Raw genomic sequence first — 24,950 nt, 5'->3', positions numbered from 1 at the left:
ACTAATGTATAGGGACAGAAAGCAGATCAGTGCCTGGGGAAAGGGACTGAGTAAAGGAAGGAGGGATTACAAAGGAACACAAGGAACATTTTGAAAGTGATGAATGTTCACTATCTTGATTGAGGTGATGGTTTCATGGTTGTATACATGTTAGAACTTATCAATATGTCTGCTTTAAATACATTCAGTTTATTGTATGCTATTTATACTTCCATAAAGCTGTTTTTAAAATACAATAAGAGAAAAATTTTTAAATATATAGTAGGCAGTATCAGAGAGTGGGGCTAACAGGTTATACATTGGTCCCCCTTACCCAAGGCGGGGGGTACATTCCAAGACCTCCAGTGGATGCCTGAAACTAGTACCAAAGTCCTAGTTTGATGCCTGAAGATAGTACCAAACCCTATATATACTTTTTTTTCCTACATATACATACCTATGATAAATTTTAGTTTATAAATTAGGCTCAGTAAGAGACTAACAACAATAACTAATAACAAAATAGAACAATTATAACAATATATTGTAATGAAAGATGTGAATGTGATCTCTCTCAGAATATCTTATTGTACTTTACTCACCCTTCGTCTTGTGATAATGTGAGATGATAAAACGCCTACGCGATGAGATGATGTAAGGTGAATGACAGCGTTAGGCTGCTATTGACCTTCTGATAATAGGTCAGAGAGGAGCATCTGCTTCGGGAGATCCTGGATCATGATGATGTCAATGATGGGACGTCAGGAGTGGACATGGATGATTGGGGATACCAAAGGGATGGAGCCAAAAGCAAGACATTCCATCACGCTACTCAGAATAGGCACACAACTTAAAACATGAATTGTTTATTTCTGGAATTTTCCATTTAATATTTTCAGACTGAGGTTGACTGGGGGTGGGGGCGGAGGTAACTGAAACCTGGGAAAGCAAAACAAAGGTGGAATACTGTATCAGCCAGGCACACCAGATAAAGGGCTTTCGTGGCTGCCTTGCAAAGGTACGCCGAGCTGGGGGTCGGGGTCGGGGGGTAAGGGTCCTTGGCAAGCCTCTCAGGAGGGGTGGAGGCTGGACTGCTGGATGAAAATCTTTGGGGTAGAAGGAAAGACAACACCTCCAGGAAAGTTTAAGGAGGGATGCTTGACAATGAAGCCCATACAGCTTCTCCCTCCGCCCTTCCTCCCCCCGCCCCTTGCCAAACCGATCGTCCCCTGCCAAGCCTGCTTTCCATTTGTAAATCTGTGTGAGCAGTTGTTTTGTAGAGTTGGGTGGTGTCCCACGTGTAAACTGAGACTTCCAATCAAGAGTGAAAATAAACCCTTACAATCGGTGATCAGAAACTATGTCGCCATGATGAACGAGGAAATGACACACCAGGGAAATGACACACCGGGGAAATCCCGAGTCTCGAACCTTTTGCACCCTCAGATGAACTCGGTCTCCACCGTTCTCCCCGTCGCCCCGCCCCGCAACCCCGCCCCCCCTGGGTCCTGCAGCCCCGCCCTCCGGCCCCGCCCTGCGGCCCCGCCCGGCCTTTTCCTTCCGGATGGACTCCTCCCTGCTAGGTGGGGGACGGAGTCGGCCCTGGCCCCGCCCACGGTGCCCGCCCCCGCACCGCAGCGCGCAGCCTCGGCAGGATCGCTTTACGGCCGGAGGAGTGGGTGGGTCCTAGGCTCGAGGTAGGAGGCCGAGTTGAGGGGCGAGGAAAGAGGCCTTTTGCAGCAGGACGTAAGTGACGGCGTAGGCGGTGCGACAGCCGCTGGAGGGTAGCGGAGGCGGGTTCGTGTTTCCCGGGCCGAACCGGGCTCTGGGGGGCGCGGGGCCTGGCCCGGAAGGTAGCCGAAGGCCCGCGGTGAAAGCATGGGTGAAGGGGAGTGGGGCGGCGAGGCCTTGGGCTGCTTTGGGCGGTGGGTGGGTCTGCGGGGCTGGCGGGCTGGAGTCCTGGGTCCAGGCCGGATATCTGACCGTGGTTGGTGTCCCCCGAACCCGCAGCGCGGCCCGTGCTGTCTTCGCCATGAGGCCGCAGCAGGCGCCAGTGTCCGGGAAGGTTTTCATTCAGCGAGACTACAGCAGTGGCACCCGCTGCCAGTTCCAGACCAAGTTCCCCGCGGAGCTGGAGAACCGGGTATGCAGCCGGGCTCCCCGCACCTGCTCTGGGGCGAGCCCGGGAGCCTCCCCCGGGGCGGCAGGGAGTGCGGGTCTGGGAGGAGCAGGCACAGAAGCGGCCTGGGCCGGGGATGTGCGAAGAGGATCGCTAAGCAAGACCTGGTGTTTGGAGGAGAAGGAATAAGGCCAAGCCCCCGGGTCTGACGATCTGGTGGAGCTCTATGGTGCCCAGGGCCCTGATGTGTGCACCGCCGTCTTCCCCTGCCGTCCCCACCCCACCCCGGGTCATTGACCACAGTGATGAGGAACTAATTCCTCGCGCTCCAGGCCACCTACCTCAGCGTGTTGTAAGCTGCATCCTCCAACTTCACCACGCAAGGGAAATAAATATCATTATTTTCGTGACTGGCGTTTGTGGCCACAGTGCTGGCCGCACTGCTCGGCAGGAAGGGTTTATTATTAAGGGCTGTGCTAGGCAGTGCAGACAGGCCTTGAACCTGGAAAACGCAGAGCATTGGATGGGCCTGGGCAGGGAGATACCTCAGAACGAGGCCCTCAACTTGTCCCTCGCAGTTCTGATAGCTGGGAGCCGCCTGTACTGTGTTGCCTTACAGGTCACAATTGTCATCAGGATGTGGGTCCTTTGGGCAGCCTTGCATGCAAAAAGGGATGTGCTTCCCCTTTCTTCAGACTTAGGAAAAATAATGGTAATGATCATTGTATCTTACTTTAAAGGTACAGCGACGTGAGCATATGTGAGTATGTGTGTTTTTTTGTGCCCACACGTGTTCACACACCCAAAGACAGACTGTTTGGTCTTGAGCTTTGTAAGATAAAGCTGTGTGTTTCCTATTCAGAGGTCAGTTTCTGGTTAGATGGGAGCAGGTTTTGTGGCTCTTTCCTCTTTGACAGGGGTGGGTGCGGGACTGAGAGGTCATTGGGCATGGGTGTGGAGCTAAGAAGTGCTGGCTTTGGAGTAAGTAGGTGTTGATGAGTACTGGAGCACTGCGTAGCAGTCATTTAAAATTGGCTTGTGAGGAGGTGGGTTGTCCTACCTGATTGCCAAGGTTGTAAAATCAACAGTGATCAATTACAGTGTCCTTTGGCTTGATGTATAACCTTCGGCAGGTTAGTGGCCCAAGTATGTTTCTTTAAATGCAAATTAAAGATTCAACACGCCTTATAAAAATGATTTGTAGACTAGTTTGTTTGTGAAATGCCCTATAAATGCTGCAGTTTGTTGTCACCACGTTATGAGGTAACCCAGCCTGACACTAGCTGGACGTTTCCACAGTGGTTTGCGAAGATAGAAATTTGAGCGTGTTGCCTCTTGGTTAGAGCTACTGAATGTTGTTTTTTAAAAATAATTTGACATCACAATTAACATGGTTTACATTTTAGGACTTAGATGAAATGGATCAAATGTTTTACTTTTAAGCCTCTTACACGGAAACTCTGACTTAATACTATTTATGTACTTTCAAATCAGTGTAAACAACTCTTTTGCACCACACTTATTTGGATGTCACATGATGCCTTTGTTTAAAAGTTTTAAAAGTCAAACTTCCCACTCATAATTGAGCCAAATATATGTATGTAGAATCAGACATGAGCCTTCCACTCTGTGTGTGGTGGAGCCTTTATTTTATAGTCTGAGTACAGAAACAGTGTAGTCACAGAACTTCACTGACTGTTACAGGAAATTGCTGCCTCTAAATTCTGGAGTCCTTTTACTTCTTTGACTTCATGTAGCCCAGAACTGCTTGTGATTCTGAGTACTATATGGGATGTTATTTGGTGCTTTTCAATTGTGCCCTTGAATTTTCTTTTTTTTTTAATGTTTGGGTTAAAACACTAGCTTATACTTTAAACTGCTTGGGAAAGCTTTGATTTTTTTTTTTTTAATGTGTCGAGATTAAATTTAAATTACAGGTTTAAATTTTCCTTGCTTTGTTTGATGGAAAATTGAAAGTTTCTTTCTTTGTTTTTTTACTACTTACCCTAAAAATTGTACTGATTGCTCTGCCTCTGGGGCTGATTTTCCCTTTGTGAGAACATTGCACTTGGCCACTTAATAGAGGAAGAAATAAACATGCAAATGTTTTGTATGACTTTAAAGCATTAAACACACACATTTGTACCCTTTAATTTGTGAGTGAGGACAAGTTCTGTCTGTTAGTAAGTTTACTTGCTCACTGCCTGTGAGAACTTAATACTTTGATGTGTAAGTGCTTTGTTGCCAGGACAGTTCTTTAAAGAAAGCTCGATTCTCACTTTAGCAAAAATACAGACATCTTAGGCACCCTTGGCCTGGGCAGCAGAGAAGTGAGTGAACTATAATTGAGGCATTTGTTTCCCTGCATCCCTTTAAAAATATGTCTCTATATCCGGTCAGTAGAAATTACCTTTGACTTGCAGTTTCTTTAAGCTTCAGCCCCATTCTTTGACAGGTAGTTCAACAAGAAACAAAAATTCTGGGAAGACTAGCCTGATTTCCTATTTCTATTCTGGCTTCCGGTGTTTATTGGTCCAAATTTGCATTTAGCTCCAGCTTGACATATCTCCAAATGTCGATGTAGCTGCTATATTAGCGTGCAGGTACCGAGGTGTGAACATTGACAGCCATGCTTCGTGGTGCCTGAAGGGCATGAGAACAAGGCCCACACCTGCTCTGTAGAGCCCTTCGTAGTAAGTGTATCCTTGCCCTTACTGCTGCCCATCATGCTTTTTCCCTTTTTATTCTTTTTTTTTTTTTTTTGGCCGAGGTGCGAGGCTTGCAGGATCTTCAGGGACTGAACCTGCGCCCTCGGCGGTGAAAGCGTGGAGTCCTAACCGCTGGACCACCAGGGAATTCCCCCCTGCCCCCGCCTTTTTTTCAATTAAACTTTTTAAAAAAAAATTCTTCACCTTGGATTTTTTTTTTTTTTTTTTAATGATCTATGATTTGCCTCCAACCTATAAAGCATTGCAATCTTGGAATAACTTTTAAGAATTAGTGTTTCTGGTAGGATCAGTAATTCTGATCTGAAAGAAATAAAATGTTTCTGGGTTGATTCCCTAGTTTTGAATCATTCTGTCCAAAGAAACGTAAATAATTGAAAGAACTTTCTTTCTCAGATCATAACATCGTAGTAAATCAAATGCGAGTGTTTGAAATTATCTGGACCTTTGTGCTTTTACTGATGGACAAACTGAAGGCATTAACTTAGGCAAAACCAGGTGGAGATAACAATTTACCATTAATACTTGTACACTGAGTTGTTCTCCTCAGTCTGTTTTCTGGGAATGGTGACAGGTTGCCTGGGTGACCGTTCATAACACAGCACCTCTTCAAGTGGAGGCTCAGTGAAGGGACGCTACCCTGGCTCTCAGCACCGTCTCCACCCGCCCAGCCCCGGTCAGAAACACTCATGTTCTGGAAAGTTAAAAGTAGCTCCTTTTAAAAAAAACAGGTCGAGCCACCACCGCTTTAAAGTTTTCATGCCTTTGGCTCATTGAGTCCTCACAGTTTTCCACATGAAGGACAAAACAGCTGCCTCGCACCTAAAGGGTTTCAGTAGCTTAAGGGTGATGGTCATAAATCATCAGATGTATTCTGTATGTTAACAGAGAATTATGTTCTTGGGAACGTTTTGTCTCAAACTGTATATTGAGGTTCTTTGAGTTTCTTTCTGAGTCTATTTCTATGTAAAGTCTTCATAAAAGAGAGAATTCATATATAAGTAGTTATTAGTTTTAGGAATAAGGGAGATATTGTGTGAGAGAAAGCGGAGAATAAAGACAGATAAGTTGTGCTTTGTTACCTACCAAGAATGCTACAATTGGGTGAAATACTCAACTAATGGGACTTGAAATTCCTAGGGCAAAGTATTGAGATTTGAAATCGATGAACTGTTAAAAGAAGAAAGTCATGTGCTATTGGAAGAAGAAAGTGAAAGCAGATGATGAGAGTGAAAAGGGAATACAGTAGTAGTATTAGTGTACATGGTGTCACTGACTAGAAAAGGGTAATAGGAACCCGTGGTGTGAAGAGTTGTGTAGTAGTTTGAGATTTTGCCTGGTTCGGTGTCAGCTTTTAGTAACCAAATAGTTACTTTAAAAGAGATGGGAAATGAGGAAATAATACAGTTTGCACCTTTTGATCTGCTGAAAATGTCCTTCCCTTTTTTGCCTAAGTAGATTCCAGCATTTAGGGACTTGATTTAAGATTACCTACTCTTTCCAGTTAAAGAGAATGCACCCCTCCGTTTGTTCCCCCACCATACTTTATACATGCCTCAATTACAGTATTCTGTTGACTTACTTTGTTTTTATTGTTACATATCGGTTATGCTCGTGACTGTAAATGCCTTGAGGACTAGGAAGTGTCTTAGTCATTTTTCTCTAAGGCCTATCATGATATCTGATGGTAGGTGCTCCATAAATGTGAATATGAGAGAATGGAAAGATGGAAAGATTGTATAATTTAATTAAGTTACCTGTGATTCAGTATAGAGGATAAAGAGACACCATTTTGAGCCTTGATGATATCCAGTGTCCATAAGAAGGATAAAATTAAACAAACACTAACCAGTTTCAGTAACTTACGTCCAGATTTAATCACCTAAAAATTTGTTTGCGGACAGTTAGATAAGAATGTTGACAAAACAGCAACCTAAATTAGTGATAGCAAGCAGGAGTGAGGTGCTCGTCTTTTTTTCCAAAACTTATTTTTAAATTCTTTTTTCCGTACAGATTGATAGGCAACAATTTGAAGAAACAGTTCGAACTCTAAATAACCTTTATGCTGAAGCAGAGAAGCTCGGGGGCCAGTCCTATCTTGAAGGCTGCCTGGCTTGTCTAACAGCGTACACCATCTTCTTGTGCATGGAAACTCACTACGAGAAGGTAAGCCTACCTCTGTTTTCACACAATCTCTTAAAATCATAAAGAAGGTGGGTTTATTACAGGTTTATGTTTACAGGGTGACAATTGCAGTAAAACTTAAAGGGACAGTCATAATAATAATAGTTCAGATTTTATTGTTGCTTCTATGACCAGACACATAGAAAAGAATCCTGAGTCTTTCAGAAACAGGTTGCCTTGTTAATATTCAAATCGGCTTACACTTAAGGAGGATGTAGAAAATCCATGTTCTCATTCTGCCTAGCCTTCTGAGAAGCCTTTGCTTTATTTCCCCAAATTTCTATCCTCCATCTTATCCTCCCCCCTGAGTTCTTGTCTTCTCTTTCAACTGTCTGCTGGGCCCAGTATTGCTGGCTTCTCAACTTATATGTCCAGAAGTCAAGCCTCACACCTCCCCATTTCGTTCAGTAGCATCCTGTCTTTTTCAGGACCATCTTTAGGTGGAGGGCTAGAGGGGGAAAATTTGTCAGTTGTCAGACTGAAATAGCTTCCATTTTCCCATTCACTAACTTTATGACTTCTGCCACCACCCTGATTTGTGCCCTTATGACCTTTCTCCTAGACCAGTGCCACAGTCTCCGGAGCCTCTCTCCTTCCCTTCTTTTCCATTTCCAAACAGCTGCTGTGTCGTAAAACACAGCCGTGCCTCCCCTGCCACTCCTGCAAAGTGAGTTCCATTTCAGGCCCTTCTCGAGCCCACCTCCAGCTCACCTTTCCAGCTCTGTCCCGTGCCCCTTCCTCACTTTGTCTTTCTGCCAACCACGCAAAAACTCCGAGGTTTTCCTCCACCTGAAGTGCCGTTCTTCCCGTGTCCGAATCCCACCAGTCCCTCAGTCCCACTTTCAGCTAACTTTTTATCTAGCCCTGTAATCGGAATTCGTTCTCTCCTCTGTATCCCCCAATGCTTTACTCATATCTGTTTTCTGGCACTTAGCACTCTCTACTTAAGAACGTAGCCGTTTATATTCTTGTCTTGTTTGCCCTTCAAGTATGTCTTTTTCTTGAGGTCAAGGACAGTGTATCCCTCTTCAGGCCTAGCACCATACTTTGGGTAGATGAGGCACTCATTTACTGTGTGTTAAGTGAATGAATTTACGTTAATCACAGTAAACGCCAAATAGATAATTAAATTCTGACCATGATTAGAAAACGAAAGGCTGTAAGGAGATCTATATTATACCCACCTTATAGAAGTTTCCCTGTGACTGTCTTGCACTCCATGTGGTGGAGAGCAGATACAGTTGCAGCTAAAATATTTTGAGCTGTCGGCTGAAAATGATGCTGTATTCTTCCTTAGCATCCTGACACGAATTCCCCTGGTGTTACTAAAAGGGAACACTGAAGAAGAGTAGTTTATATCCTTCTCCATGTCGCACACTCTCATTCCTGCTTAACATTCCACATCAGAAGTTACAGAGGATCAGTATCGGCTTTCAGTCTGTTCTGTCTTACCAGCTTCTCTGTAATAATACATTTGGTGAGTGAAGGGACAGGGATTTCATTCATTCGATAAATATTTATTGAACACCTACCATGTGCTAAGTACTGTGCAGGGGGTATTACTGAACAGGGCAGACATGGTTGCTGATGTCATGGAGTTTATAACTCAGTGGTAAAAACTGATAATAAGGAAACAAAACCCACAGAATTGTAAGTCGTGATAAATGCCTTGAAAAAAACCAACTTCCTTAGGATAGAAAATACAGGAAGGACCTAATTTAGATCATGTGGTCAGAAAGGGCCTCTGAGATGGTAACATTAAGCTGCCGCGTGAAGGATGGGAAGCCCAGGGCCCTTCAGGCGGAGGGATGAGTGTATGCAGAACATCGGGCGTCCCCCATGCGGAGCGCGGCGTGGGGAGAGGAGGGCGGAGGCGACCCGAGAGGTGAGGGGACCTGCATCCTCCCGGAGTGTGTGCTCCGTGGAAAGAGGCTTAGATTTTATTTCCCTGCAAGGAGGAACCACTCAAAGGTTTTAAGCAGGAGTAATAATAGGACTAGATTTTCATTTTAAAGAGATTCCTTGGCTCTGGGGGGGAAAGGTATAAAAGTGGAAGTAAGACGCTCCCTACAAGTCCAGGCAAGAGAGGGAAGATGATAGCTTGGACGGGGAGCAGAGCAGCAGGGACGGAAGGAGGTGAACAAATTCAGGCGATGCGCTGGTGGTGGAGCCTGGACCCCCTGAGGAGCCACTGAGCGCGGTGGGTAAAAACAGTCATCCCGGGTGGCCATTAAAGACGTGTGTAATATTGTCAATTTAAGGTAGAAATACATCCTCCAGAGTATTTTATTCATGCTTAGTGGAGTATTAGATGCTTGAATTCTCATTTCACTATAGCTTTTAAATTTGTTGATGAGATTTTAATTAACTTTTGTTTATTTGTGTGCAGTTGCTACAATAGATACAGGTACCTGCTTCTGACCTCAGTTGTAAAAAGAAATTGGTAATTGGGTGCCAGCCAAGTGATTTACTAATGATGAGATCATGGACAAGTTAATCTCTCCAAGTCTGAGTTCTCTCAACCATAAAATGGGTCTTAGACTGGTGTTTGCCAAGGGGGAGGGGGCTGGGGGAGGGATGGAGTGGGAGGTTGGGGTTAGCAGATGTAAGCTATTACGTAGAGAATGGATAAACAACAAGATCCTACTGTACAGCACAGGGAACTATATTCAGTATCCTGTGATAAACCATAGTGGAAAAGAATATGAAAAAGAATGTATATACATGTATAACTGAATCAATTTGCTGTACAGCAGTAATTAACACAACACTGTAAATCAGCTATACTTCAATTTTAAAAAAAGGTAAATCTAAAAAAAAAAATGGGTCTTAGAATTAGTAAATTGCCTTATATGTGGTAGATGCTTAATAAAGTTTTCTTAAGATAGATTTAAAAATTAAGTTAGTGTATATATATATATATATATATATATGTGTATGTTTTAATCAGATATTTGTGAACTTACATGTTCAGTTTTTTTTTATTTCAAGTGTATAAGTAATCTTTTTTAGCAGCTGCTAGTTTATTTATCTACTAAAACATTTAGCAACCCTTAGTTAAAATCTTTTTGATTATTAATCTTGGAAGGAAGTTCTCAGTGTCAGAAATATAATGGACTTGCGTTCATAGGTAACATATAAGGTACTACTTTATAAGTCTAGTTAAGGTCTCTTTCTTTTTACAGAGTAAGTATTAATAACACAAGTAAAAACCAAGTAAAATTAGTCAAGAAACCAAAATTAAAGGCATGGTCACTTTTTATAAATACATGATTTTATTTTAGAAACGACAGGAATAACTAGATCATGCAAAGTAAATAACTGGAATGGTCATAATTAAGATACAATGTACCTGTACTTTTAAAAGAAAACATTTTAAACATGTATCTGTATTTTTGATACCCAGCCACTCCCTCTCTCCAGTTTGTCCCTTAGGAATTTCTGTGCTGTTATTTTCTACTTTATGAAAGGACAGGATTGAGTCATTTAGTAGCCTTTATTGTTTTAAACACTAAAACTTCTAATCTACAAACAGTAAGCCAAATATAATTGTGCTTACACTAGTCACGTGGGTTAAACTTTTGAAAATTGTAAATAGGCCTTTTAAAACCCACTAGAACAATCATGCATTTTTTTTTCCTATAATGTGCTATTCATTGATTTAAAATGAAGATAAAGGCTTCAGTGTTATTCCTCTCTGTTGCTGCCCATTATGATCAGGGAACAAATGGGCTTGTGGAAGGTTCTCCTCTCAGGAGCCGTCTGCTGTGTTCATCATCCAGAAGACATCCCTCCTGCCCATGGGCTGTGATCTGAACGGAGCACAGTCAGAGGAGCTTAGATCTTTCTGAAAATACTGAAATCCTGGTGCTCTCACTCAGCCTCATGTAGGATATCTTTCTTTGAGGGTCTGGTAGGCTTTCTCCGGTTTAGTATTCTCAGGGAGGATAATAGTCTTTCCTGAGGTTTGAGTGTTTAGCTTTGTAAATATTATATAAATTGAGGTTTTATTGAGTGTTTGAAGATAACAGAGATAATTTTGTTCAGTATTATAGTTTGTTTTAACATTGATTTACCAAAAATAATAAAGTATGAGTAATATGTCAACATAAGGTTTCTTGGGGGTGAGAATGCTGCTTTGTCCTGTCTGGGATGAGGTATGAGTTGACTCATATTAATGCTTTCCTATCGCTAATGACACTAAGAGTTTAAAAGCATCTTGGTTAGGACAATGCTGCCTTCACCACAATACCGTAAGAGGATTTGGAACTTATACAAAAAGAAAACTAATTGTTTTCTTTCTGAACTGATACCCAAGTGCCCATGAATGTTATTAAAGTTTAAATAAAAACCTTGCATGACACAGTTCTGCTTGAATCGCGTAAAGGAATGCTGTTTCTTTGCTAGTAACCTGTACCCAAGGAGACAGGGAGGAAAGCTGTTCTGAAGGAATTCTTTCTTTGAAACCAGCCATGCAGGCATTTTTCTGAGTGTCCCCCCGAGTATAAATGGACTGGGGTGAGGGGAGACTGGCTGTCCAGTTTCCACCTCTGGCAGGTGAGCTGAGAAGGAAATTGGAGAGAAGATGGAGGGTCCTGAGTTGGGCATCTTCATGGGCTACTTCCTTCCCCCTGACATTTTAGCATGATTGACAAACGCTGATAGAAAGATAGCGCCCATAAAGACCGAGCACCGCTCACATTCTTTGAGAGTTGAAAATAGGAGAATGACATATGTACTTCAGATAATTAGGTGAAAAGCTCTTTTCTTTAGAAATAGTATTCTTAAATTACTTCATAACCCTGCAGATTGCTCTTTTAATAATATCACGCTCTTTTTTTAAAAGTGTAAAACGTTAGATTGTATTATTCCCCAAAGATGTAACCTGAATAAACTATTTATTTTCCTTCAATGAGAAAATTCATTATACAGACCACATAGAGTTTTAAATTCTAAATCAACTTATACCAAAGCACCTAAATTTTAACATCCTAATTTGTTAGTTTGGCCTGGTATATTATAGACCCACACATAAATCATTTCTTAATTTCCAACTTCATTTTCATACAGTTCTTTTTTCCCTTTATGTTGTGATCACATTTATCTGTGACTTTATCATATTCTGGTAGTGTGAATTTAAGAAAACATATAGTAATTAAAGAATTGGATCAAAGCCTCTTTGAAGATTAGAGCCAGAAAAGGATTATAATGACTTTGAATCTGAAATAAAACATGTAACTCTTTGATTTTGTATATAGCTATTAAAATTTATTTTCTTCTAGGTTATCTGTTTCAGAATTGCCCTTATTAAAGCTGGAGATTTGGCAATTTCCAGAAGTTCCTTTGTATCCTATCTGGTTTTTGTCTACATTTGCTTTGACTTTTACAACCTTAATACTAAACTTACAAGGTTTAGTGAGGTTGAGGTTCCCATCTAGGGCACAAGAGCAAGCTACAGAGCAGCGCCCCATGCAGGCCTGGAAATGATATAAGACACTTGTCATCAGAACCTCCGTGGCAGCCAGCACGCGCATGCTTGGTAAAGGGAATAAACTTTCCAGTTTTAGACTCACTGGGCTCCCTTTGTTGTAGGCCTACCTTGTATCATTAGTTAAAATTGATGAAAATGGGGGCTTCCCTGGTGGCGCGCAGTGGTTGAGAATCTGCCTGCCAATGCAGGGGACACGGGGTCGAGCCCTGGTCTGGGAAGATCTCACATGCCGCGGAGCAACTAGGCCCGTGAGCCACAGTTACTGAGCCTGCGGGTCTGGAGCCTGTGCTCCGCAACAAGAGAGGCCGCGATAGTGAGAGGCCCGCGCACCGCGATGAAGAGTGGCCCCCGCTCGCCGCAACTAGAGAAAGCCCTTGCACAGAAACGAAGACCCAACACAGCCATAAATAAATAAATAAATAATAAAAAAGCCTTAAAAAAAAAATTTGATGAAAATGTACAAAGGAGAGAAGAAGTTCTCTTTTTTTTCCTTTTTTCTCTCTTTTTTTTTTTTTGGTTGCGCCACGCAGCTTGTGGGATCTTAGCTCCCCAACCAGGCATTGAACCTGGGCCCTCAGCGGTGAAAGCGCCGAGTCCTAACCACTGGACCTCTAGGGAAGTCCCGAGAAGCAGTTCTTAAGTATTAAGGAGAAGGCCAAGAGCTGTCCTTGATATCAGAAGAGGTCACATGATGCGCACTTCACAAGTAGGGAAGGGGAAAGCATACTAACCCTCGTGTGTATAGTCACCTTGTATTTCTCCGCAACCAGGATGAAGGTGACCGGGAGGGGAGGGGGAGGGCGTGGCTCTTGTGCCGCCGTGAGGCCGCATCTGCGGTGGCACTTGGACCGCGTGGACGGTGCTCGGGACTGGGGGTCGGCGGTGTCGGGAGCCCCGTGGCCTTAGCCACGTAGTCAGAGCCGTCCCTCCACGTGAACACCCATTCTTGCTTTGAAAACTAATTCCACTGCCTGAATATTTTGAGGTCCAGCTGATGCTTCACAGGGAAATCTGATGAAGTTTATAAAAAGCTGTGGTGGTTCTTTTTGTCAGGTTCTGAAGAAAGTCTCCAAATACATTCAAGAGCAGAATGAGAAGATCTATGCTCCCCAAGGCCTCCTCCTGACAGATCCCATCGAGAGAGGACTTCGAGTTGTATCTTTTCAGCCTAGATCACGAGGTCTCAATATCTGTAAACAGAACCTTTTGATTGGTCCTGTGAAGCAGCGGCCGGAGAGAATTTAACTCCCTTCTGCCGTACTTGCCCTAGGACTCTTCTGTGAGAAGGCACACCCGCCGTGAGCCCCCCAGCTCCAGCCCTTGACGCACGCCTCTCCTTCCTCTGTATCACGCTGGTCTCTGTGCGTTGTGTAGTGCTCGGGTTGCCGTCATCTTGGTGGCTCTGTGGCATCTTGTAGTAATAATGGGAGTGGTGTGAGTCATGCATTTCAGCTGCAGAGGCTGGACCCAAAGCCCCCTTTGAAATGCATGAACTCCTAATGTGCAGCAAGGTTGTCCAGATGAATCACAGATCCGTGGGTTCATCTGGCTCATTGAAATCAGCCACAGCTGCCAGATGTATCATTTCATTACCTTTGACATACTGCGCCTATTTTTAGAGGCAGCAAGCTTTGAAAATCACGAAGTGAATTTCATAAATAAAATTGCAAAAAAACTAATTTAGCTTGATAATGGGAGTAAAATAAATAACTGGGTAAAATAAATTTTTTTTAAAACCTAGGTCAGATAACCCCAGGCCTTCCGGCTGATAATAATTTCAACAGTTTTATTATACTCAGCAGCAATGGTTCTTAAACTTTTAGACGTTGTGAGCCCTCTCCCAAGAAAAAGTTTGCACATAATTTCAGGGCATTTTGAACCCCTGACTTCATTACCTCCATGGATGCTCAGTTAAGAGCCCCCCCTTAGTTCTACAATAAAGCATCCTTTTTCAGATTTTTTTTTTTTTTTATTGAATAATCAGTGTTTGGGGAGGAGCTACATGTGGTATACTACAAGCAATTACAGTTCGTAAATTTTTAGCAGGGTGTAGAAAACATCGTGTTTAACTCAAGCAGGAGAAAATTTTAATAATTCAAAATAAAGCAAATAATTTAATTTTTAATTATTTAAATAATTTAATTATTTTTAATTATTTAAATAAGAATTTTAAATTAAGTAATAATTTAAAATAAATAAAGACAAGTCTGCACAGATCGTACCTATCATCTCGCCGTGGTCCCTTTTTCTGTGTTCTGTTCTCTAGTGTGTTTTCTTAACAGCCATGCTGCTTAGATTGAAATTACTATTTATGAAGACAGAGGCATGAGCAGTGGAAGATAAACCGTAGGATTAAAGGTAAAAATGAAATTATATGATTTATGTGCAATTTTTGTAATTTTGTAGGATGCATGTATTTTCTTCCCTGCACCATAAGTAGTGGCTTATTCTCTGTACTGGCTTGATATTTAAAATGTGTATTTAACCCAAATTCTATAACCCAAGTGATAGAGAATTTAATCCTGATTTTTTTTCTTCCCCCTGTATTGTTTTCAGACTGGTTTTGTTGTTACTTTGTTTTGGGGGTTTTGAGAGGTTTTTTTGGTGGGGGAGGCATCTTATTTTATTTTAATATTTCAGAACTATCCTAGACATTTTAATAGATGGGTCTTGCATATAAGAATCAGTTCAGAGATTTCCCTGCCTAAGTGACAAATGGCTTTAATAACCAAAGAAACATTTCAGAGTGGGGTAGGGAGATTCTGACTATTTCATTTATTTAAGTGGCTTCATAGCCCTTTAGAAGAACACTTACCTCTAGTGGGTAGAACCATAAATTTTCATTCTTTTTAGAATGTTTATGTTCTTATATATCCATATAATGACCTAGAACAAGTGAGAAACAAATTGGTGAATACTGATGGGAATCTATAGGAAGTATCACGTGGAAGCCACAGTACCTTAGCCCAGCCTTCTAAGTGACGAAAACATTGTACTTCACTGTTTCTGCCAAGTTCAGTCATGTGCTCTGCCTCCCAATAGTGCTCTGCTGCTGTGCTTGCCTGATTGACTTTGTCTGCAGGCATCCATCACTAATTCACAGGCCGCGCAGAAACAGATTCTACCAAAGCAGACCACTTCCTTCGCAGGGCAACAGTCATAATAGTAGCTACCGTTTTGAGGGTACCTGCTATGTGCCCGCTATTATACAAACGGTGTTTTCCAATTCTCACAAGATTCTGCAGAGGATTTCCCCCACTTTACAGATAAGCAAACCAAGGTACAAATATATTAAACGATGTTCTCCAAGTCACACAGCTAATGGGTATTGAGACATGAACCCAAATCTGATGGACCATAAAACCCCTATTTTTTACACCGTACTTCCTCTAAGTACGTGCAGCAGCAGAGACGTGGAGAAAGGAAAGAGTTGATCAGATTATTCTAAGTATTTATCCCCTTCTTTTCTTTTTCACTACCTTTTAAAAGTACGTTTTGTCTGCTCCTGTGCCATTTGTTGAATCCTACAAAGCTGCCTTCTTTTAGCTCTAGGGAATGTGTCACACAGATTCTTACAAGCCACAAACCTAAATAATGACGCCCTCTGCTCGGTGTTTTATTCTTTACTGAGGCTTTGTTTTGGAACACTTAGTGTTACCTATTCATGCACTTTCTCACGTGCAGTTTCCAAACTGGTAATTCTCAAACGAGCAACCAGGAGCCCTACATGTGGTATTTGTGACGTGCCGTTGGGATGAGTTTGTTTGATCGGTTGTAGCTGCACTGACTCTGCCCGATCCATTTGTCATCATGGCTCACTTTGCAGCGATTATTGCTCAATACACTGGTTTTCTGAGGTGGTGAGGGGTTTGGAGCAATTACACACCAGAGACCAATCTATCAACATTCAACAACAGTGAAATTTTCAAATGAGATTTACAGTAGGAACTTGTGGTAATTTCGTGAATGCAGATATTTTTGTTCAGTGCGGTTTAGCTTTCCGAGCTATGTGTCCCTCAGACCCAGGATCCTGTGTGGGCTGAGGTCTTGGAGGAGGGGGAAAACTATAAGAATAATGAATTCAGTTCTATAATTTTTCTTAAGTCTACATGGTGTCTGCAGGTTGAAGCATTATATGGGAATTAAATTGATGATTTAACAGAAGAGTACACAAATCATGGAGGTGGCCTTTTTTTTAAAAAAGAGCTTTGAACAAAATATTTTGCTCCTTTTAAAATATTTAAATTTTTTCAATACCTTTATTATTAAGTAGACTGATGGTGTTTTCTCTCTTTGGATTAAGATTGTCTTCTTTACTCAAAAAACAGAATATGTCATTATTCTGTCACAATAAATAAGTGATCATAAAAATAACCAACGTTTGTTGGCACTTCCATGTGCCTGTACTTTTCTAAATGCTTCATTTTAATTATCACAACACTCCTGTGAGGTAGATAATGTTATCCCTGTTTTTCAGATGAGGAAACTCAGGCACAGAGAACCTAAGTTACTTGTGCAAGGCCAAAAACAGGGCAGGCAGTCATGGAGGTGGGCAGGCCCCGGATTGGCCGCCTGCCCCGTGCTGTGCTACCTCTCCTGACAGGATTGGTCAGAGATGGAAATGCACAGCCTTGGCTCTCTAGACCGTCGAGCTGTGTGCTCACTCCGGCAGGTAGTACAGATCCAGGGATTTTATTAGCTAGCGCCTGGCTTCATGGAGTGTAGCCCACGTACGAGGAGCTCCCATCAGTCTGTGTTTGGAGGTTAGTTAGCACCCCTTTCTAAAACCTTTTCTTCTCGCCTCTAACTCTAGGCCCACCTCCAGCTGGGACCCTCGTCTGTCCACCGGCCGACCGCAGAGTGTCCCCCACCTCCTCTCCAGAGCATCATTCCTTCGTATCTGCTGCCAGAGCCACGGTGCCATTCACTCCAAGGACTGACTTTGTAAAATTCCACACCTGGAGTGACCTCTAGTCGCTCAGCATCCACTTTGTGTCTCCAAATTGTGTAGGACTCTGTAATCTTTTGATTAGTTTTTGAGAAAACGCAATGAAGCATTTCACTTTCTTTATTCAAAGCCATTAATAAAATATGCAGTTGGTGAGCCCAACGCAGGTTATTTCTCACCTGCCACCAGGGCCGGTGGTTCTCGTCATTCCTTGGGCTTCAGCAAGTCGTAAACTAGCCAGTGCTCAGTCGTACTCCCCCAAATTCATAAAACGCTTTTCTCCAGGACTTCGGTGAAGGGTGGGCTGTGTCTGGTTTTGCTAATGCATCTCCCAGATTTCAGAGAATTACCAGTTTTGCCATGACTCAGAGCTTAAAGATCAAGTTCTGCTGTTCAGTTTCTCAAACTGAAGCTCATTGGAAAAATAATGTATAATGTTACTTGTTTTATTGTAGCAATTCCTGATTAAAGCAGTATTTAATGCAATTTCCAGGTTTTTGTTTTTTGGGTTTTTTTTTTTGAGAATTCTGTTAATACTGCATTACCTTGAACATTGGGAAGATGTGGTATGTGTTGCTTTTTCCTTATAAAAGTAAGTAAGCACAATAAAGTGGATGCTAAACCATCAAACACAAATGTCCCTGCTGTGTCCCTGAATGAGCAAGTGTTAATAAATATTTTAATTATAGTTTTGTTATAACTTAAGAGAAAAACATTTGATAGGAATAATACTATATATTGCTAATTTTTAACTATCCCTACTGGCAAACCTTATGATTCCTAGACTTTCCTCATATACAGTATTCAGTGCACAGAAATACTATGATTGGTTCAAGTTCAGTAAGTTAAGTGATTTCCAACTAAAACTCTCAAGTCTGGGTCACTGTTTCTAGTTCTTCTTTTCGGCTGTGTGTTCTTAGTATTGGGACTTCCTGTGCCCTTCATCTTTGGGGTTTGAGAGCACTGTATTTGGGAGAAAGGACATATACTAGGAGAGAATGAAACGGTTAAAAGTTTTACTTTCAGAGATATTGTAGGTGCTAATACTGGATTTAACCTTTCAGATTTAATTTCTTTTATGGGTCTGTTAGTTATTCAGTAAATCCCATAGGTCTATGTAATATTTTAATTGTATGAAACTTGTTACTTTATAGCCTATAATAGTGTGTCTGTCTGCCTTTTAAACCCGTTGCAATAACTTTGCTGAAATATTAACACATTAGTAAAACTTTTCTTAAACAAATTGTCTCTGTGTCATATTTGGTGTGACTTGGTAAAGTGATAAGTGATATGGTATTAAATTTGGCAGATAGACAATACTACAAGAATCCCTGGTTCAGTGTAGCTTAGTATTTTTAAACAAACGTCTGACATTTATACAGTTTGTCACACTTTGCAGTTTTTTACATGCTTTATCTCAAGTGCAGACATGTTAGCTAAATAGGTAAAAACCAAGAAATAGCCCCTAATAGTCAAAATGTATTCAGTTACAGAAATAAGAGATTGGAATGTCTCATTAGGAAAAAAGTATCCCAGTGCTGTGACAATCTTGGATCATCTGATGACTCCAGTTTTTTTAAATGAAATGCCTTTGCAGAGAGTAACTGCTTATAAAATAGAGACTATATTCCGACAAATTCCTTCCATATTCCACTTGGCCCTAGTTCCTGGGTCCGCGTCGTTGCTTCTCAAGAGTGACAGGCTTTGTTCCTTGTTTTGTTGTTTGTTTCAGTCTCGTATAAAGGAAGTCAGAGTATTCATGCCGACTTTGATTTCAAAACTTCCCTGCCCTCCCCCTTGCCGCCCCACCTAGCGCCTCGAATGCCCTGAGAGCAGGGGTGACTCCTCCTTCACCCTGCATCCATCCCTAAGTCCCAGCGTCCCGCACAGTGCTACGTACACTTGGCACTCAGCTATTTGTGAAGTGTGTAAATGCACGAGATGTAAGTTGACAGGTCATTAACAGAGTTACTTTACTACATCTTCATTAGTAAGGTGTTTGGCTGGCTTGATAAGATAGTGGCTGGTAAACTCCCCTTATAAAGTCTTGTTCTAAAAGGCAGTATCTGTGGCTTAAACTCCATTAGAGTGGACTTGCCTAGAGGTAACTATTCTTGAGGATTTCAGTGACCTTTTTCCTCTGGATCAGGAATTCCCAGGGAAAGGAAAGGAATTGCATTCAAAACTTCTGAAGTAGATAGGTAATGAAAAAAACGAATAAGCCTCCTACGCATACTTTGTCCTTTTGTTATTCTGTATGTCATTGGCCTTGCCAGTGTGTTGTGTTAAATCTAGCTGTGGTTAAAACCAGAAAACATTTTAAAGTATTTTTCTCCTGAATTCTTTAAACTTCTTGAACCTCCTGATAAACGTTCACTTTGAGAAAGTTTCCACTTTTCAAAGTTTTCTAGGACCTCATAAAGCGTGAATGACACTTTGTATTCATTGAAGTCCTTACTAACTAGACTTCTCTGTACAAAGTTACAAGAGACTGTATGAAGGATGTGCTTGTCGCTCATTTAGCAGCTAGAATGAATCAAACAGGCTTGCAAATACCGCTACTCAATGGTATAAATACTAATTGAAATAGGTCAAAGTGCTCCTCATCGTTTGTGCCTCGGTGGAGGATAAACATCAATAAATATAACCATTACACAATGACCAACTTTAATCTGCAGATGTGTAAAATGTGAAGGATTTTATTCCTCCCACAAGAGCTGAAGTAAATGGTTTTATACAAGTACTCTGCAGTACTGGAAACGTGGAAATGTGTAGAGGATAGCAAATGTCTGATTAACATCTTATTTGCCATGAATGGTGAATGCCAAAATGTAGGTTCTAGACCACCCAAGTTCTAGGATAGGACAGTGGTACATGTATTTTGCTGCAAAATGAGTAAACAGAATTACGTGATCAAATAAAGGTTATGGCCCTTCTGTATTGTATCCTAAGTTCTTCCCATAAACCTTAAATGGTGCAGATGTGAAGTTCTGAGAAATTCTGCCTAAAACTAGGAAACTAGGAACTTAATGCCTACTTTAAAATTTTTTAAGCCTCCAACTTGCAAAAAGAAATAATTTTATAAATCGGACAAAACCAAAGATCTTCAGTTAAGTATCATTGTCAAGTTAAAACAAATTTATGCCAGCAGAATTTTCAGATTTTTTAAATAGTATCTGAGTAATAAGTATTTATGGACCTTGTTAAGAATTTATTTAACTTTGTGCTATCACTTTTTACCTTGTTAGTGAAATCTTTAATCTTCAGATTAATAAATCACTTTGAAGAATTTCTTTTTCTCATACAGAGTTTTTTTTTTTTTTTTAAAGGCAGTTGGGGTGGGAGGTGGCAGCTAAAAATCAGTCCATTGGCTGCTAGATCTGTTGTTCTGTTTTTTTTTCAATTTATTTTTACTTAATTTTTTTTTTTTTTTTTGGCTACGTTGGGTCTTCGTTGCTGTGCGCGGGCTTTCTCTAGTTGTGGCGAGCGGGGGCTACTCTTTGTTGTGGTGCGTGGGCTTCTCATTGCGGTGGCCTCTCCTGTTGTGGAGCACGGGCTCTAGGCGCACGGGCTCTGGAGCGCAGGCTCAGTAGTTGTGGCGCACGGGCTTAGTGGCTCCACGGCATGTGGGATCTTCCCGGACCGGGGCTCGAACCCGTGTCCCCTGCATTGGCAGGCAGATTCTCAACCACTGCGCCACCAGGGAAGTACAGATCTGTTGTTCTTAATCTTAATGTTTCTGTTTATATTCTGTTACTTCATATTTTCACAGACCAGTTTATTGCCAGGAAATGAACATCATAACTTGTATTCACAATGTTTTAGCAATTAGTCTTCTTTGAACAACCAAATAAATGCCAAACAGCATAACTGTAGGAGTTCAGATTCTGTGATATGCAAGGACTCAGAAACCTAGATGTATTGTGACCTTTTCTTTCCAATTAAAGGATTGGTGTGCACAACTCTTGCACATCTTTGTGCATCTCGTACAATTTACAAATGTTTTATTTAGTCCAATTCCTAGTTTCTTAGATATTTGAAGGATTATGAAAATCAACATAATTGTAGATGTTACTGTGTAATTTTAAAATGAGGAGTGCTTCAGTTAAACAAGAAAGGAAAGGCCTAACAGGATGTTTGGGGCATTCTTAATACTGCAGAGAAAAATCCTCACTTCATATCTAATGATATGGAGGGACTACCTGAGGATAGGAAAAATCATCTTTTTAAGTAACCGGAATTATCAACAGCAATCATATTGACAGTAGAAACTTTACCAACCCCTGCCAGCAAGAGCTATACATTAAAAATAATCAGATCCCTGATAGAAACTGAGAAAATTCTGCGGAAAAGAAAAAGTTGCTTGTGTACATTGTTTTCTATTCCCAAGTTCTATGTGGATTTTGAAGTGAATACAATTTTTCTATTTATCAAGGAAATGTGTGGTGTCAGAATAAAACGCAGCTGCAGAGGCAGAAAATAAAAATGCCTCTGAAACTGGGGGCATTTAAAAGGCTCACAGGGTAAAACTTAATCTAGTCAGTTCACTTAACAGACAAGCTTATTAGGAACTTAAGAACTTATTGGCCTGACAATCAAAGTGTCAATAAGGGTTTTTGGGGTTTTTTTTAATGGAACTTGACCTGCTGATTCTAGGGAAAGTGAAGGGACATGCCCTGCAACTAGCCAGGCATGCCGAGTCCTAGGGCTGATATGCGTGGCTTTGGAGCAAGAATAGGCTCGCATTATATGGGACAGAATGCAGAGCTGGACGCACGCTCACGTGCGGTGGGCGGGACAGTCTCTTTGCCCCTCGGATCCTTTCTCCTTCGGTGTCTTCTCTACATTCTGGAAAACTGACCTGTGCACAGCGTCAACTCTGGCTCCCCGGTCCAGGCTTCCTGGAGTTTCGGCCGGTGGAAGGGATGCGCAGGGCCTGATCTGAGTGTGCGCACAGATTCAGGGCGTGGCCAGAGGGTCAGCCCGCAGCCCCGTAGGAGCAGGGGAACCTGGTGAGGACCTCTCGGAGCAGGTTCAGATCTGAGTGTGACGACATCCACGCCACATGAGTGCCCATCGGAGAGCGTCCTCTGCAAAGGTTCCTTCTCACCGCGGAAGTGGAAAACCCTTTGCTGTCTGCCAGCCTCCTCCCACGGCCCTGGTGCTTGCTCCGTGGGGCCGCGTGAAATGGTCCTGGCAGCGGGGTGGGGGGCGCATGTGGCTCAACCACGTGGACTTCTCCACCGCCGATCTGCCCACGGCCACGGCTGAGTGCCCGGGCGGCCATCGGAGGCCCATGCGAAGCCCCAGTATGGCACCCTTCTCCAGGGGGGTTCTGATGATAACAAAACATTTTAATTACTGAATTGGGACTGTGATCATGGGACTTCTTTTTTCCAACAAACAGTGACAAGAGCAATCATGGACCTTCCTCAGTTTTCATCCATCGACAGGGAAGAACTATACCCAACAAATAATGTAAAGGGACAAAAACAAAGTTGCTTTATGACTACATTCCATGAGTTATCCTAACTGATTCACGTACACACACACCACACAATTTTTTTTTTCCAAATAATGGCATCCTTTTTTTTTTTAATTAATTAATTTATTTATTTTTGGCTGTGTTGGGTCTTCGTTTCGGTGCGAGGACTTTCTCTAGTTGCGGCGAGCGGGGGCCACTCTTCATCGCGGTGCGCGGGCCTCTCACTATCGCGGCCTCTCTTGTTGCGGAGCACAGGCTCCAGACGCGCAGGCTCAGTAGTTGTGGCTCACGGGCCCAGTTGCTCCGCGGCATGTGGGATCTTCCCAGACCAGGGCTCGAACCCGTGTCCCCTGCATTGGCAGGCAGACTCTCAACCACTGCGCCACCAGGGAAGCCCACAATTTTTATATTATCATATTATTTTTGATAAACTATGTAAACATGCCTGGGAGTGAGGAACACCAGTTGTTACCTCTGGAGGGGGAGACGGATGGGGTCAGAAAGAGGAGTGCAGGGCCTAGATTGAACTTGTGATGTTAAATGGCTTATTGTTTTCCATACTTCATCAAATGCCTAAAAAATGTTTATTACTAAAACAGTTACATGTTATAAATCAACTATACTTCAATCAAAAAGAGTAATACTTAATACTCTGTAATAACCTATGTGGGAAAAGAATCTGAAAAAGAATAGATATATGTACATGTATAACTGAATCACTTTGCTGTACACCTGAAATTCACACAACATTGTAAATCAACTAGACTCTAATATAAAATAAAAATTAAATAACAAAAAAAGAAATTAAAAAAAGAAAAGGATCAAAAAAAATTTTTAAACTACATATATTTGTCAACATAAATGACCATATCCTAAATATTATGCATACCAGTTAACATCTCCAGTATCAGGTTGGGCTTTGATAATTTTACACAATACCTCTCACACTCACACACACAACCCCACTCCCCAGGACTTCAGGTCTCTATTTGTAATTCCTCCAAGTGTTCAGGTCTGTTGGTCTCATTGGTCTCATTGTCAAGAGACACTAGCCTCTGAGTCTTGCTAGCTCTACTTATACCAAAAAAAAAAAAAGTGAAAAATATGGACAAATAGCTTATTCCTGCTCATAGGTATGTGAGTAGGCCTCTAAAAGAAATGAATTAAACTTGTAGCCTAGAAGCAGCCTCTAGCTAAGGGTAAAGTTCAGGGTCAAGCTGAATTTCTCTCTTAAAGTAAACATGTCTAAGACGAAACAAAGAGGGTGACTGGGAAATGTATGATCTCACTTCCCCACCAACAGGGAAAAGTCCAAAGTAATTTCATCCCTCACAGAGCTCCATGGGTCACATCCAAATCTTATTGATTCTAGTGAGTTAGCAGCTCACAGGATGACAGCTGCTCACAGCAAGATCAGCTCTGACAGACCAACTGACCCAAGGTTTCTGGTTCTTGTTTCCAAAGATACCAACAATTAACACAATTTCATGACCAAATTTCAGTATTTTCAGCTGAAAATATTTTTATAACTGAACATAGCATAAATTGAAAATATAATTTTTAAAATCACTTTTGGATACCCTAAAGGTGGAATTATTATCAATACATTATCTGTTCTAGCTAATAGTAAAATTATGGAACATAATTAATCATGCCATTCTTTAGCCGTCTGATAGAGGGTGAATATGGAGCTCAATTAAAATGTTTAGTTTTACCAGTGAGAAATCTGTAAGTGTTTAAATGAAGAAATTTAGATACAATGCCAAAAGTTTTTAAGATGTCACAAATTTTTAAATTTCACATTTTTATATTAACCCAAGCCTCTTATTCCCTATTATTTCACGTACTGACACCTCAAGAGATGTATAATTTACAGATCCTCCGTGTAGAAATGAAAACAAAATGGTAACAATTATAATACAATTCCATCTCTGTAATTCTAATTAGAAAGTTTGGAACTTAGGAAAATTTTAAAATAAATCTTACTGTATATTGTCAGCTCAGGGAAACCACTATCT

At 41.6% G+C, this 24,950-nt stretch overlaps 1 protein-coding gene and 1 long non-coding RNA gene across 6 annotated transcripts in view; one reads left to right on the top strand and one right to left on the bottom strand.

Moving 5' to 3' along the window:
• LOC309619482 overlaps nt 1-24,950 on the bottom strand; it is a 360,633-nt gene that overhangs the window by 328,281 nt on the left and 7,402 nt on the right. The window contains exon 2 of the long non-coding RNA XR_014239003.1: nt 17,288-22,782. This is a non-coding gene — a long non-coding RNA (uncharacterized lncRNA). The remainder of the gene's footprint in view (nt 1-17,287; nt 22,783-24,950) is intronic.
• On the top strand, nt 1,626-18,690 carry GOLGA7 (golgin A7). Of its 5 annotated transcripts, none has more exons than XM_082374672.1 (6): nt 1,626-1,725; nt 1,990-2,122; nt 6,838-6,990; nt 13,553-13,654; nt 14,795-14,857; nt 17,313-18,690. In XM_082374672.1, the coding sequence occupies exons 2-5, from the start codon at nt 2,012-2,014 to the stop codon at nt 14,840-14,842; spliced, it is 414 nt and encodes a 137-aa protein (XP_082230798.1). In that variant the 5' UTR covers nt 1,626-1,725; nt 1,990-2,011; the 3' UTR covers nt 14,843-14,857; nt 17,313-18,690. The 5 variants fall into 5 exon arrangements, with proteins under 5 accessions (XP_082230798.1, XP_082230797.1, XP_082230801.1 ...); XM_082374671.1 differs by having other exon boundaries at nt 1,716-1,832; XM_082374675.1 differs by having other exon boundaries at nt 1,716-1,832; nt 14,790-14,857.

The sequence above is a fragment of the Balaenoptera borealis genome, assembly GCF_965194805.1.
Source record: "Balaenoptera borealis genome assembly, chromosome: 21".
NCBI classification, from domain to species: Eukaryota; Metazoa; Chordata; class Mammalia; order Artiodactyla; family Balaenopteridae; genus Balaenoptera; species Balaenoptera borealis.
This window is presented reverse-complemented; position numbering and strand designations above follow the sequence as displayed.

Coding starts and splice junctions, on each gene's coding strand:
- GOLGA7 (XM_082374672.1), top strand. CDS start 2,012: ATGAGGCCGCAGCAGGCGCCAGTGTCCGGGAAGGTTTTCATTCAGCGA. Junction 2,123..6,837: donor CCGCGGAGCTGGAGAACCGG/GTATGCAGCCGG, acceptor TTTTCCGTACAG/ATTGATAGGCAACAATTTGA. Junction 6,991..13,552: donor TGGAAACTCACTACGAGAAG/GTAAGCCTACCT, acceptor TCTTTTTGTCAG/GTTCTGAAGAAAGTCTCCAA.